This window comes from Myotis nattereri, assembly GCF_964212035.1.
Source record: "Myotis nattereri genome assembly, chromosome: 3".
In the NCBI taxonomy this organism is placed as follows: Eukaryota; Metazoa; Chordata; class Mammalia; order Chiroptera; family Vespertilionidae; genus Myotis; species Myotis nattereri.
The window spans coordinates 21,496,123-21,509,195 of record NC_138077.1 but is presented as its reverse complement, the minus strand read 5'-3'; the positions used below and the strand labels follow the sequence as shown (position 1 = coordinate 21,509,195).

The 13,073-nt window shown below is 36.4% G+C and overlaps 1 protein-coding gene across 1 annotated transcript in view; it reads right to left on the bottom strand.

Moving 5' to 3' along the window:
- Positions 1 to 13,073, bottom strand: part of TIPARP (TCDD inducible poly(ADP-ribose) polymerase) — a 30,226-nt gene that overhangs the window by 8,289 nt on the left and 8,864 nt on the right. Inside the window, exons 3-4 of the mRNA XM_081086397.1 lie at positions 2,711 to 2,879; positions 599 to 759 (exon numbers count right to left, since the gene is read on the bottom strand). Coding sequence (XP_080942523.1) covers positions 599 to 759; positions 2,711 to 2,879 — 330 coding nt within the window. The remainder of the gene's footprint in view (positions 1 to 598; positions 760 to 2,710; positions 2,880 to 13,073) is intronic.

Below are 13,073 nucleotides of genomic sequence, written 5' to 3'. Positions count from 1 at the left end.
AGAAATGGCACTCGGGAAAATGAAAGAGCTCACCTATAATTCAGAAGGATAAGTTCAGTCTCAACCTAAAAGTGCCACAAGTAATTTTAGTGAGTATTATAGGAGGATGGGCCTTACTTAGCAAATGAAAATGTAAATTATTTGAAAAGGTGAATTCTTCCCATGCAAATGCATTCCAGGAAGAAGAATGGAGAAAATCACCTTGAAGGTTTCTCCCTACTTGACCTGGTAGTTTACCAGGACTGGGAAGTAGTCCCATAACACAGAAGCGTATCATCAGAAAACTCAATCTTGCATGAAGGTGGCATATGCAAATTTTGCCTTATTCCAGGTACAATTACTTTTAGTTGTGAAAAAATGTTAATTCTACTGTGCTTTCATTTAAAAAATTTAATACAATAATCACTCTTTTAGTGTCGGGTTAACTATATCTTATCTGAATTCTATTTTTTGAAAAATTAAGCCCAAAGAATAACTTAGAATTTCACATTCTAGAGGTTAATAACCAAGTTAGTTATTTAATTTTTTTTCTCTTTGGCATACAGTTGTACATTAACGTAAAATCAGAAAAAAATGAGACTTTTCACTGGACACTTACTGTAAATATGGAAGCAATATAAAACAGGAGCGGAAGAGGGGTCTCCTTTTTATTTCTCTCCTGAAAAATGAGTTGTGGAGAATGTAGTGATTGTTCCACATCATAAATCGGACCTCTTTCAGACCCCGAGAGTTGGCTTCTTCAATCAATCGAATCACAGTCTATGGAGTAGTAAACAGAAGGTAAAGAAAAAAAAAAAGCAAGTTAATATATAATCACTATGAAATATAAAAACTATTAATGTTACTAAAGCCACACATAGTTAACCTTGCTGTTAATATCAGAAGAGTTTCAATAAAGTAAAGTGAGTCAAATTAATTCCCTTTATACATAGAAATTTTTTTCCTTTCTTTTTTGGAGCAAAGATACAGGGTAGAAAGATGATCCCTGTTTAGAATTACACAGATTTCCACCTTAAGAAACATGTGAGGCCCAGGGAACTACTCTATTCTATTTTGAGGCCTTAACAATGTCCTAAATATTCTTTGTTTCTTTTTCAATTTAGCCTTCTAATTGTTTTACTCAAAAAAAGCTTCATTTTTTAAAAAATTTAGTTTTCTCACTCTGTGCTAGTGCTTTCAACACTTTCATAATGATTTTTTTTTTTTGCTCCTGGACACTGGTGGTCCTGCTAGCATGTTTTCTCATTTTAGACAACCTTATTACGACTTTAGGTCTCACAGCACAAACTCTGTGAAGTTGGCCAGGGCACAGGCCACATGCAGATTTTGGTGCTTTCCCAACCTTCTTGGTATAAAGGTAAACAAACAGCAGGGGTTCGGGACAGTCTAGTTTTGTTAGAGGCTGCATTGTAGAACAGTGTGTCAAACACTGAACTATTCTGAATGCCTGAGGACATCATCCCCGGAAGAGGAAAAGAGATTTTTTTATATTTCTTAAGGGAATTTTCAGAAGAGGATTAAAGATGGTAGTGTTCAAATAAGTAAATTCCAAACCTAAAAAATCTTTCAGAGGACAAACGAAGGAACAGTCTAAGTATTCTGAGAATACTTTTTAAATAGCCTCTTGTTCTCTTTGGAAGGCATTAGATACTAGTGATTATTTAAATGAGAGTCAAAATTTTAATTTAATATTGTGTCTTATAGCAATTAAAATACTATGTTATTTTCTTTAGTTATTGCCTTAAAAGAAAACCTAAGGTAGTTAAGTTAGTTTGCCCTTTTTGTATGCTGGAAATTTGATCAAATTGAAGTCAGATCTTTGGAATGCGAAATTAATCTCTAAAGTCCATTTCAGGGTGTTTAAACTTGACTTGGAATTCTCATTTAGAGGCAAATAAACCATCACCATTTTAAAATTTTGCTTTGTGATAAGCTATTCTTACCATCTTAAACTAAGGATGCATGTGCACATTTGATACAATTTTTAAAAAAAATATTTTACTGATTTTTTACAGAGAGGAAGGGAGAGGGATAGAGAGTTAGAAACATCGATGAGAGAGAAACATTGATCAGCCACTCCCTGCACATCCCCCACTGGGGATGTGTCCGCAACCAAGGCACATGCCCCTGACTGGAATCGAACCTGGGGCCCTTCAGTCCGCAGGCTGACGCTCCATCCACTGAGCCAAACCGGACAGGGCCATTTGATACAATTTTCAATGACTGACCACAGCTCAATGAACGTTTTCAATACTTCTTTCAGAGACCTAAGAGTGATTGTTTCCCACTATACTTCTGAAATGCTAAGCACAACACATGATCTAATCACCATGAGCCCAAGAGCCAGATACAACCAAAAGTTACACCAGTACTCACCTCATTAAAATTACTCCAAAAACTGCTCTGAGTCTGAGTACTTACAACTCTAAATACTTTTTCTCCATAATATAAGATACTGGGGAAACATTTTATCTCTCTAATAATAGAGGCATTCTACTTATGGATTCCAGGGATTTAATGGGAAAAAATACATTTTTAGAAAAATCAAGAGAGAAAAGTGTAATTTATACCAACAAGACTGAATTTTATAACCAGAAGCTCTTTGATTTGTAGTTCTGTGTAGTCACAGTTAGAAAGGAAGAACAAAAGAACAATGAAAGACAAAAAAAATTTAAATGTACTTTTGGGGATTTAAAAGTCCTTTAAATACCTCAGGATACTCTCTCCATCCAAAGTGGTCCCTACAGAAGAATTTCCAGACTGTGTGGTAAATAGCATTGACATTGCTAGAGGGTGGTGTGGACAGCCTTCGTAGTTGGTCAAATTCAGTTGTTTCATACACATTCATGGCATTCAAATCTGCCCAAAATTCTTGTCCTCTAAAAAGACCCAAGAAAAAAGGATTTGTTAATATTAATACATTTACAAAATAAAAATATTTAAACATCTCATTGGATATTAAAAATAACTAATATAGCATATGTTGTAAATTTTTAAAAGTGGTCTTATTCAGAGTAAAGGGCATTATTGATTGTTTCCCCATTTCCTACACAAAAATCTCCAGGCCATGGAGTTATGGTAGAATTGATTATATTCCACACCATCATTGACCTAAACCAATCAACAGAATCTTACCCTCCCCACCAGTGGGATGAGCCAAACCCTGGTGTCAGCCAATCAGAGAGTCAGACTCAGGATGACACTGACAAAGAAGACAGAGAAACAAAAGAAACTTCTCTTGTTTTGGTTTGTTGTGTTTTTCAGAGACATCAGTTTACCTAAGACAAGTAGGAATACACAATACTGTCTGATGGGGAGGGGTGGTAATAAAATGACTCTAGGAGGTCAGTACTGCTAATCTACACACCATCAATATTACTTTTTATCCTGTGGACGAAAAAAGAGTTGGCAAAACATGAAGAGAAAAATGATTTGATTATGAGGTTTAGCTATGAGATTTTTGTCATTTTTGTTATCTGGTCTGCTGCTGCTGTATCAGCACTTTGTAAAACATCTGAATACTGCTGAGGAAAATATCCACTGTATGAATCAGAATCACTTAAGAAATAAATTTTATAAAAGGTGGTCCAATTAAAATATGTTTCTTTTTAAATGGAACTTCATCTAGTGTCTAAAACATCTGAACCATTATTTTCAGTAACTGATAAACAGTTCATTGCTCTTCTTTCTTTTTTTGTATGTTTCAAAATTTTCCTAAGAAAACAAAGTGTTAAATATATCATAAAATAATATCAGAGATGTACTTCCACCCTTTTCCACCACAGATTTCTAAACAGATGTCTATGACACACAGGATACTCCAGATCCAGTGGCACTCAGGAAGACTGGCTCATGTGAAATCCAGATGTCTGGACAGATACGCCCAATAATTATTTCCTTGTTGTAAATTGGGATTTTGAAAAGGGTATTAGTTTTGACCTATGCGTTTTGTTGGTTAGTGCAATACTTCCTAAACTCTGCACTTAAAAAACATGTTTCAAGGACTGTTACTAGGTATTCTGTGCAAAAAGCATTCTGCAGTCAAATGTTTGAAAAAAAGTGGTTTTATAAAATTAAACAATTTATATATTGTGGCCAATCCTCAGTCCCTTTAATATACTAAGGTAGACATTGAAGTACCATGATAAGGACTATAAAGTATTCTTCCAAACCTATGACAATGCTCTCCCTTTCCCCCATGAATACCTGTTAACATCTCTCAATAAACACCCCTGACAAATGTCAGGGAAAGTAAATCTATTTTTACCCACCATCCCAATATTCATAATTAGTGAATCAGCTTCTATATTAAAAACAAACAAACCACACACACAAAGACTCAAGTCATAAACCCAAATGACAGTGCCATGAAGCACATAACTTGTAAAAAACAGTATGGTCTTTAAAAATTCCCAAAGAGCTTCCAAAATCCTTAATTTCTTGCTCAGAAACAGTACAAACTAGTTAAGACAAGGCCTTAAAAAGAACATATAATTTTAATTATAAAATGAGAATAAGACAATAAAGTGTATTTTAAAATAACATTTGGACACTGCGTTGTTTAAAACAATTATGGTAGCCCTAGCCGGTTGGGTTCAGTGGATAGAGCTTTGGTCCGGGGACCGAAGGGTCCTGGGTTCAATTCCAGTCAAGGGCACATACCTCGGTTGCAGGCTCCCAGCCCTGGTTGGGGGCATATGGGAGGCAACCAATCGGTATGTCTCTCTCACATCATTGTTTGTCTCTCCCTCTCCCTTCCACTCTCTCTAAACATCAATGAAAAAATATCCTTGGGTGAGGATTATTAAAAAAGATTATGGTAAATAGGAATATCCAATCAAAGAGGAAAAAATACTTCTGGGAAATCCTTGAAAAAAAGAGAAAAAACACCGAAACAAACTCCTATGCCTAAACACCACATCAACTTGCTGTAAACAGTTTTCACTTAACTTTAGAATAATTTTTTTTTTTAAATCCTCACCTGAGGGTACGGTTTTTATTGATTTTAGAGAGAGGAAGGGGGGGGGGGGAGAGAAACAGTGATGTGAAGAACATCAATTGGTTGCCTCCTATACGCACCCTGACCAGGGATTGAACCCACAACCTGGGTATGTGCCCTTACCAGGAATCGAACCTGTCAACTTGTAGTGTATGGGACAATGCTCCAATCAACTGAGTCACACCGGCCAGGGCTTAACTTTAGGAGAATTTGATGTTATCACAGAGCCAAGAGACTCTTGGCTCTTTTTCCCTCTTAAGATCATTGCCAATTTCTAAATAGATTTTCCTGCTTTATGTTTATTTACCAATAACTTTTCCCAATTATGAGTTAATAAATTCTCAGTATTTTTCTAAGGAGTTCTTAGAACAGCAGTCATTAGGTTAACATGCATTATAATATACACAGCCAATGCTTTTTGCTATTAAAGTATCAGATTTTATTCTGGACATCATTCTAGCAATTTTTGTTTAAGCCTGTATTACTAAGACTTCATAGATAATGATTTGCATGAGAAAGACATCTAAAACTGCAGCTTTTGCTACATTCTCTGTGCATTTCAGTCCTTTGGCCATTATGAAATTTCTATGACAAATCCTAATTTACTACAACCAAATGTTCCTTGCATTGATGTATCAAAGTACTGTTTTAGCTCTATTTGATTTTCAATATGCTTTTCTAGACTTGACAGAGACAAAACAACAAATCTGAAAAACATTAAATTATCTTTTTATAAGATCAATTTTACCACCTGCTCTCCCATAAACAAGTAATGCTTAAAAACTCCAAAGCCAAGAGGTTTTTTCCCCTCCTCAATCTGCATCAGTACAAATGCGTAAATGTTCAACATTTACCACTCTTCTTTATCAAACCATTGTTTTCTATTACCAGAAAGCAGTTATAAGTCATGTGTGTGGTAATAGTGATGGTTGGCTGTTTTAGGCAACACACAAAGAATTAAACAGATGTAGTCCCTGGCTTTCAATGGCTTTGAGAGAAATGAAAAACCAAAGAAGGAGTGCATCTGCCTATTTATATTCATCAGCAGCAAATACAATCCTGGAATAAGAGGACAAAGAATAGGCACACAGAATTATCAGAGAGGAGGTGGTTACTGGCATCCAAAAATGGAAAAGGTTAGGAAAAGTAAGAGACTTTATTAATCCAAGATAACTTTCTGTAAAAGAAAAAAAAGCTAGGAACAATTTAAATAATATGAAATCTTACAAGTAAATGGTTGTGTGGAAGAGCAACAATAACAAAATGCCAGAGTCAGTGTAAGAAGAGACAGAAAAGACAAACCCTGTGGCATAGTATGAAATGTGACACAAAGGTGGTTTGGGAACATTTTAGAGAGAGAGCTACCTCTGCTGAAAAGGGGGTCAGGAAATATGGTCAAGGGAGGTATCCCAGAGTGGATGAAATGAGAGCCAAATCTGGCCAGCCACCAGGCAGACAATGGGAGGCACGACACCACTTGCACAGTGACATGTGTAGATGCTAACCAAGCAAGGCAGGAGAGACCCAAGAGCATGCAGCACTTGCAGTTCATGTGGGAGGTCAGGGTGTATGTGTGTGTGAGGGGGATGATAAGATAAAAAACTGGATTACAGATAGGTTGGCTGGGGCCAGATAATGAAGAGCTTTGTATTCTGGGTTAAGAGGTTAGGATTTCATTGTGTGGGCAGTAAGAATCACTGGTGGATTTTCAACAAGATTCAGATTGCCTTTTATAAAGGTCACTCCAGCAGCAGTGGTATGGACTGATTTGTTTATTTTTGGAAGGGGAGGGTGGGGAAAGATTGAGGAAGGGTGGAGAAGGCAGTTATTCTGCTTTAATATTTATTATTCTATGCTTAGCCATCTACAGCTATTAGCATTGCTCTTAAGACAAATGATGACAGAAAATGGAGGAGGCAAGGGATGCTCTGAGGGGTACTTAAGAGTTAGAACCTAACTGCATGAAGGATGATTACATGTGGGGCTGAAGGGAGTAGAAAGAGTCCAAGATGTGTCCTATGTTTCTGGTCTGGGTGACTGGTTAACAGTGCCATTAAATGAGATAGGAATTGTAGGAGGTGGAACACATTTAAATGGGAAGATGATGTAAATAAAATGTAGAAATCAGACTTTAGCAGAGGTCAATTAAGAATAAGTTTCTGGATCCTACTTCTGTACAGTTTTAACTGGATGGGTTAGAGTTTGGCACTGTGGCTTCCTGCCTATAAGAGTTAACTGGTTTCTACAAGGACAAACCTGTGACCTCAATAACACCTGTTCTAATCAGCTAGACTAACCTGACACAATTAATAGGTCCTTTTATTTTATTACTATGAAATAAAATGAAATGTCTCCCCAAACTGAGGGTCATAATGATAGAAGGCTAAAGATCAAATGCAATATGAAGAGAGTGTTAAGGCTCTTCTCTTACAGACTTGAGACAGGCATGACAGATGGGGTATGTTTGCTGCTGCTAAAGAAATTTCACAGGCACACAAAATATAGCTGGCTTTTGATACCTGGCTTTGATGTTTTCAGGAACTCATTTAGCAACGCTGGAATATCTGGCAGCTTATATAACCTTTCAAATATGTTATAAGGTGATGAGAATCAAAGCCATGGCACATACAATACCAGCATATTTTGTAGAAGCAGAATAATTATTAAACTTTGGAGGACTGGCTATGTACTTTTAATTTTCTGTACTAGAAACAATAATGGTCACTTATTCTGTTATTAAGATTTTTTGCTAACACTGACTCAAATAGCACAAAGCTATTGGAGGAGGCAATAAAAATTACCTATAAATGCTTACATACAAAGCAACATCTTTCAATATTTACCAGAAGTTAAAATTCTATACTTAAATTTTATACTATGACCTAGGGTCTTGGTAACAACTGGGTTTTCCCTTTGTATTCAGAATAGCTGGAGACACAGATATACCTATAAATCAAAATTGAGAGTTTATTATTATGCATATGGCCCTCAGTAATTATGGGTAGGCTACACATCAAATGTTGACTCTCAGTTAAATCTGCCCATATTTAAGGAGACCCTGACCTAATCAAGGCAGGATTGCTGAGGCTTAGATCACTCTGTAAAATAATTAATATCCATCTTGAATCATAGATTTATATTATGGTTCTAAATGCCTCAAAAGATTTTGGGGTAGGTAAAAATATTCCCCACTTTAAGAAACAACTCTTAGAAAGGAATCATCAAAAGGCAAAATTCTGACTGCGTGTGCTACTCCTTTGGTCCCTTCTGGGACATCTTAGAAATAAGAGAATGCAGTCAGTTAGTGAGTGGCATCTAGAATCACATTTATCTGTGTGCAAAACCCCATGTCTGATTTACAAATTGTTGGATATCTAATCGATGGTCTTAAAGTCATTTTAGAAGTGAACACAGTGAAATAATAATGAGGATAAGACAGAAGAAAAATTAAAGGCAGGTAGGTTTACTAAATGAAAGGATGCCCTGTTTTTTGTTTTTTGTTTTATTGTTGTCTTTTTAAAAAATACGTTTTTATTGATTTAGAGAGGAAGGGAGAGGTAAACAGGGAGAGGAAGAGAGAGATAGAAACATCAATGAAAGAGAATCATTGATTGGCTGCCTCCTGCATGCCCCCTACTAGGGGTTGGGTTGTGCCCATGTCCGAATCAAACCCAGGACCCGTCAGTCCGCAGGCCAATGCTCTATCCACTGAACCAAACTAGCTAGGACCGTTTTTAAGCTTTTGTATTCTATAGTCTCCAAAAGGATGTGGGAAACTAAACAAACACATAACACAGTTTAATACCATACATTGAAGTCCCCTGCATGCAACCACCAAAAGCAAATTACAATATCCACTCGAAGAAAAAATAATCTACTAAAATACTGTTGTTGGGCTTTTTTGGTTTTTATTACAAAACTATGGACCAAAGCAAAAAAATACAAAAGAACTTTCTAATAATATGTGGATAAGCCTATAATCTTTCGTGAATAAAAATTATACTTAAGAGTTCAGAAGACCTCACTGCTATCTATTTATGAAGGCATGGGATTAATTTTGCACCCTGAAGACATCATGGCCCAAAATCCGGGCATTTGCCCTGACTAGAGTCGAAAACCGAGACCTCCTGGTTCATAGTTCGGCGCCCAATCACCGAACCATGCCTGCAGGGCAGCTTTAACTTTTATCCAAGTTTAATCACATGTACTGAGACTTGTAGAAGGTAACTTAAGTGAGAAATACTTCTACATGTCTCCATTGCCTGATGAAGTGAAACTTAATTTCTGCAAGAATTTGTGATAGAAAGCACACAATAGATTAAAATAATGTGTACTATTCCTTGTGCTACCTTAAATTATGCAGCTGTTGCTTTTTGTGAAGATGAGTAAATATACCTTTGTTAAATATTTTTAAACTGAGGGATTTCTATTTTACCTCAATGTAGACAATACAAAATGTCTGCTGTGTACTCAAAACACAAATACTGATTAATTCAATTTTGTGGATATAGAATTTCACAGTATTTAGAGAGAGCTGAAAAAATTTGTTTATAAAACTTTTCTACATACACATTATAAAATCAGGTGTATATAAATGTTAAAACTGCTTAAAATAACTGTTTTCAAATAAGCTCAAACAATTCAGAACTCACTTATACATAAATGAAATACTAATTATAAATAATTATCATAAAATATATACTCTAACTCCCAATAAGATACAATCTATTAGCTTATTTTATTTCTGGGCTAATTTCTGAAAGGGAAAAATAAGATTTCCTATAGAAAACGTATCAAGAGGTTGTTTTTGTCTATAGATTTTGTAAACTATGTCTACAAAATCTTTCAACAAGGTTTATACCAGTCAATTTTTCCTAGAGGAAAGGGATTCTACAAAACCAAGTTTCTCTAATATATTTAATTTTATCAAATTTAAGAGTCTACGTAATTTTTTAGTAGCTAATTAACTGTAGAACACTTTACACAATGCTCCTGAGGTGCAGCAACATTTGGACAATCCAAACCTTAGAAAGCAAGTAAGCAAAGTTTCTTCTTGTTTCACATACTCTATCCCCATTCAAGGATGTCCTATTTTTTATTATTATTAACTTGGAAGGCAAACCTAGTATTTCTCCTGTGCTTATTTTTATTCTCTCAATGCCTGGAAATGAAAGAGAGAAGCCAGGTGACTGTCAGAAACCAAAGACCAATCACAGCAGGAAATTATTTAGAGTATTTTTTGCCATTTGCCCTCTCTGTCCCCTGATCAGCTGCAGGAGCTGTGAAGATCACAGGGTACAGGCAAGATACTGAAAGCACATGTACTTCTGCAAGCAAAGTTCACCCTTGGGCCCCTACCCCAGCCATTCTTCACTGACTATTCAGTGATGGTAAATTTTAGAGCAAAGAAAGTCATCCAATTTCTATGGCTATATGTGAAATGAGAAGGGCTAGTTTAAGAATATCTTAATCCAAAAATAAAAATTAATGTAACAAATTCCAGTAAGTGTGGCCTAAATGAAATATCTTTTCCAATCATTGTGAGAAGTGCTGTTTCAACACTGACTATTCATAAATCCTTCCTTATGCTCAGAAGCAACAATACCATTTGCATAAAGAATACAAGTTTCCTGAACAAATCTTTCTCAGACAATTTAGTCACAGGGGATTCTAAAACACTCTTTACACAACACTTTGTGGCACACAAACTCGAAAATCACTGGTTTCTGTAGCATGTGAAAGGAAACAGTCATTCTGACATTCTCGCTCTCATATGAGCTTACCCTTTCATCGTGATTACCATGCAAAGGTTCTCTACTGGTCAAGTGGGTGTTACCAATAAGTAAATAACATATAGCAGAGAAAGATCACGGAGACAGACACATTTTATTGTCTGAACACTACAAATAGGAATGCTTAGCTAACTCCCTTCTATGCTTGCTTTAGCAACAGTAACTGACTAGGTCAGCAAGAAAAATTGGAAATTTCAGAATTAGAAATTTATTAATATCATCAACTTCTAAAATTTGAGTTCCTAATCACAGAATCAGTTATATTTAGCACAAAACTGCAAAACTATCTTTTGTACAGAACAAATATATATATCTTTACAAACTACTAAGTAGAATAAGTAGAATTTATTTTACATAAAAACCTTTATTTTCAAAGATTAAAAAATATATTTCACAACCTACCGCCTGCAATTTCAAATTTCCCTATTAACAAGGAATTAATCTACACTGTAAAGTCAAGGCTTTTAGTTAATGTGTCAGGGATTAGTTTTAACACAGGGTTTTTAAATAGAGGTGAGTTTGTATAGCATAATCCTTAGTCCCTAGAAAGCACTACCATAAATCTATGAGTAGAAAATTTTGTTTTTGTTAAAGAAGTATCTTCATATCTAAAATGTGACTTGTTTGCGCCTAGAAACGGTGAACTATAGGAGCATATTATTCCTTTGCACAGTTTGTTTATGGTGTTACAAAGTACAGTTCAACCCCAAAACCTCAAGCTATTATCTAACAACTACAGGCCTGGTGCACGAATTTGTGCACAGGTGGGGTCCCTAGGCCTGGCTGGTGATCAGGGCCAATCAGGGCCATCGCCCATTCCCGATCGGGGCCTGCTAGCCAGGGGGAGGGATGGGGGGAGGTTGGCTGGCCCGACTGGGGTAGATCAGGGCTGGCCAGCTGGGGGTAGGGACCAGCCAGGGAGAGAGGCCGCGGGAGGTTGACCGGTTGCGGGAGGTTGGCTGTGGGAGTGCACTGACCACCAGGGGCCAGTTCCTGCATTGAGAGTCTGCTCTCTGGTGGTCAGTGTGCATCACAGCAACTGGGACCGGTTGTTCTGGTCATTCCGGTCGCTCTGTCATAACCGTCGCTTAGGCTTTTATATAGAGAGATATCAAAACCAGATGAAATAGAAAATGGTTCAACCCTCAGCACTCTAGTGTCTTCCAATGATTCAAAATCATTCATATTCACCTTAAGACTCCCAGATTTATTTTAGAAGAGAAACTCTACTGCTTTTAACAAAGAGATTTTCTGGCAAAACCTATCCACCCTCATAGAAACTTGGGCCAGAATAATCAAGAGTTATCTTATAACTCAAAATACATTTGTTTTTTCCTCTGGAAAAAAACCAAAAAACATATACACATACAGTTAAGTTTTCTTTCCACAAAAATACAACTGCAACTCACAAGCAGGACACTGGTAATTACTAAAGGTTGCTGACTTAGGTTAAGAGCACCTTAGGTCCTAATTTAAACGTGATCAAAATTATTACCGTCAGACAAAGGATGAGAATCTGGTTGTCTCAAATGATGGAATAAGAAAGAAGGAAGGCCATGAGAAAACAGTTATAATCTCGAATGGCTGGATTTTAGTAGCATTCCTTGAGTAGTCAAGGTTTGTATGGGCTACATACTGCTTTACCCTTTAGAAGTAGCCCCAAATCCAATATAAAACTAAGAATCACTAAGATCAGAGATGCATAGAAGGAACTTACGAATTTATCTTTGCTTTATGGTAAATAGATTTACAGGGACACAGTAGAATTAATCAATCAAAAGTTGCGTGGTTTTTTTTGCATGTACACATATGCAGAATAAGGAGTTACTACTTGCTTTTCCCCATTTACTTACAACAAAAAGTAAAAGCTTTATAGTCAACTCAATAAGAAAATGTATAATATCTAATATATTTTTAGGGATTGCCAGATAACCTTATAAGCTATTTTCTCCAACTGTCTTTGCTTCTTGCAAAGTTCATTTTCATTACCATAAATACATTAGGAACAGACTGACCTAACCTGAAACTAGGTGACAGGTGCTTTAAAAAGTCCAATCTAGCCCTGGCTGGCTTGGCTCTGTGGTTAGGCAGTGGTTCTCAACCTTCTGGCCCTTTAAATACAGTTCCTCATGTTGTGACCCAAGCATAAAATTATTTTCGTTGCTACTTCATAACTGTAATGTTGCTACTGTTATGAATCGTAATGTAAATATCTGATATGCAGGATGGTCTTAGGCGACCCCTGTGAAAGGGTCGTTCGACCGCCAGAGGGGTCGCGACCC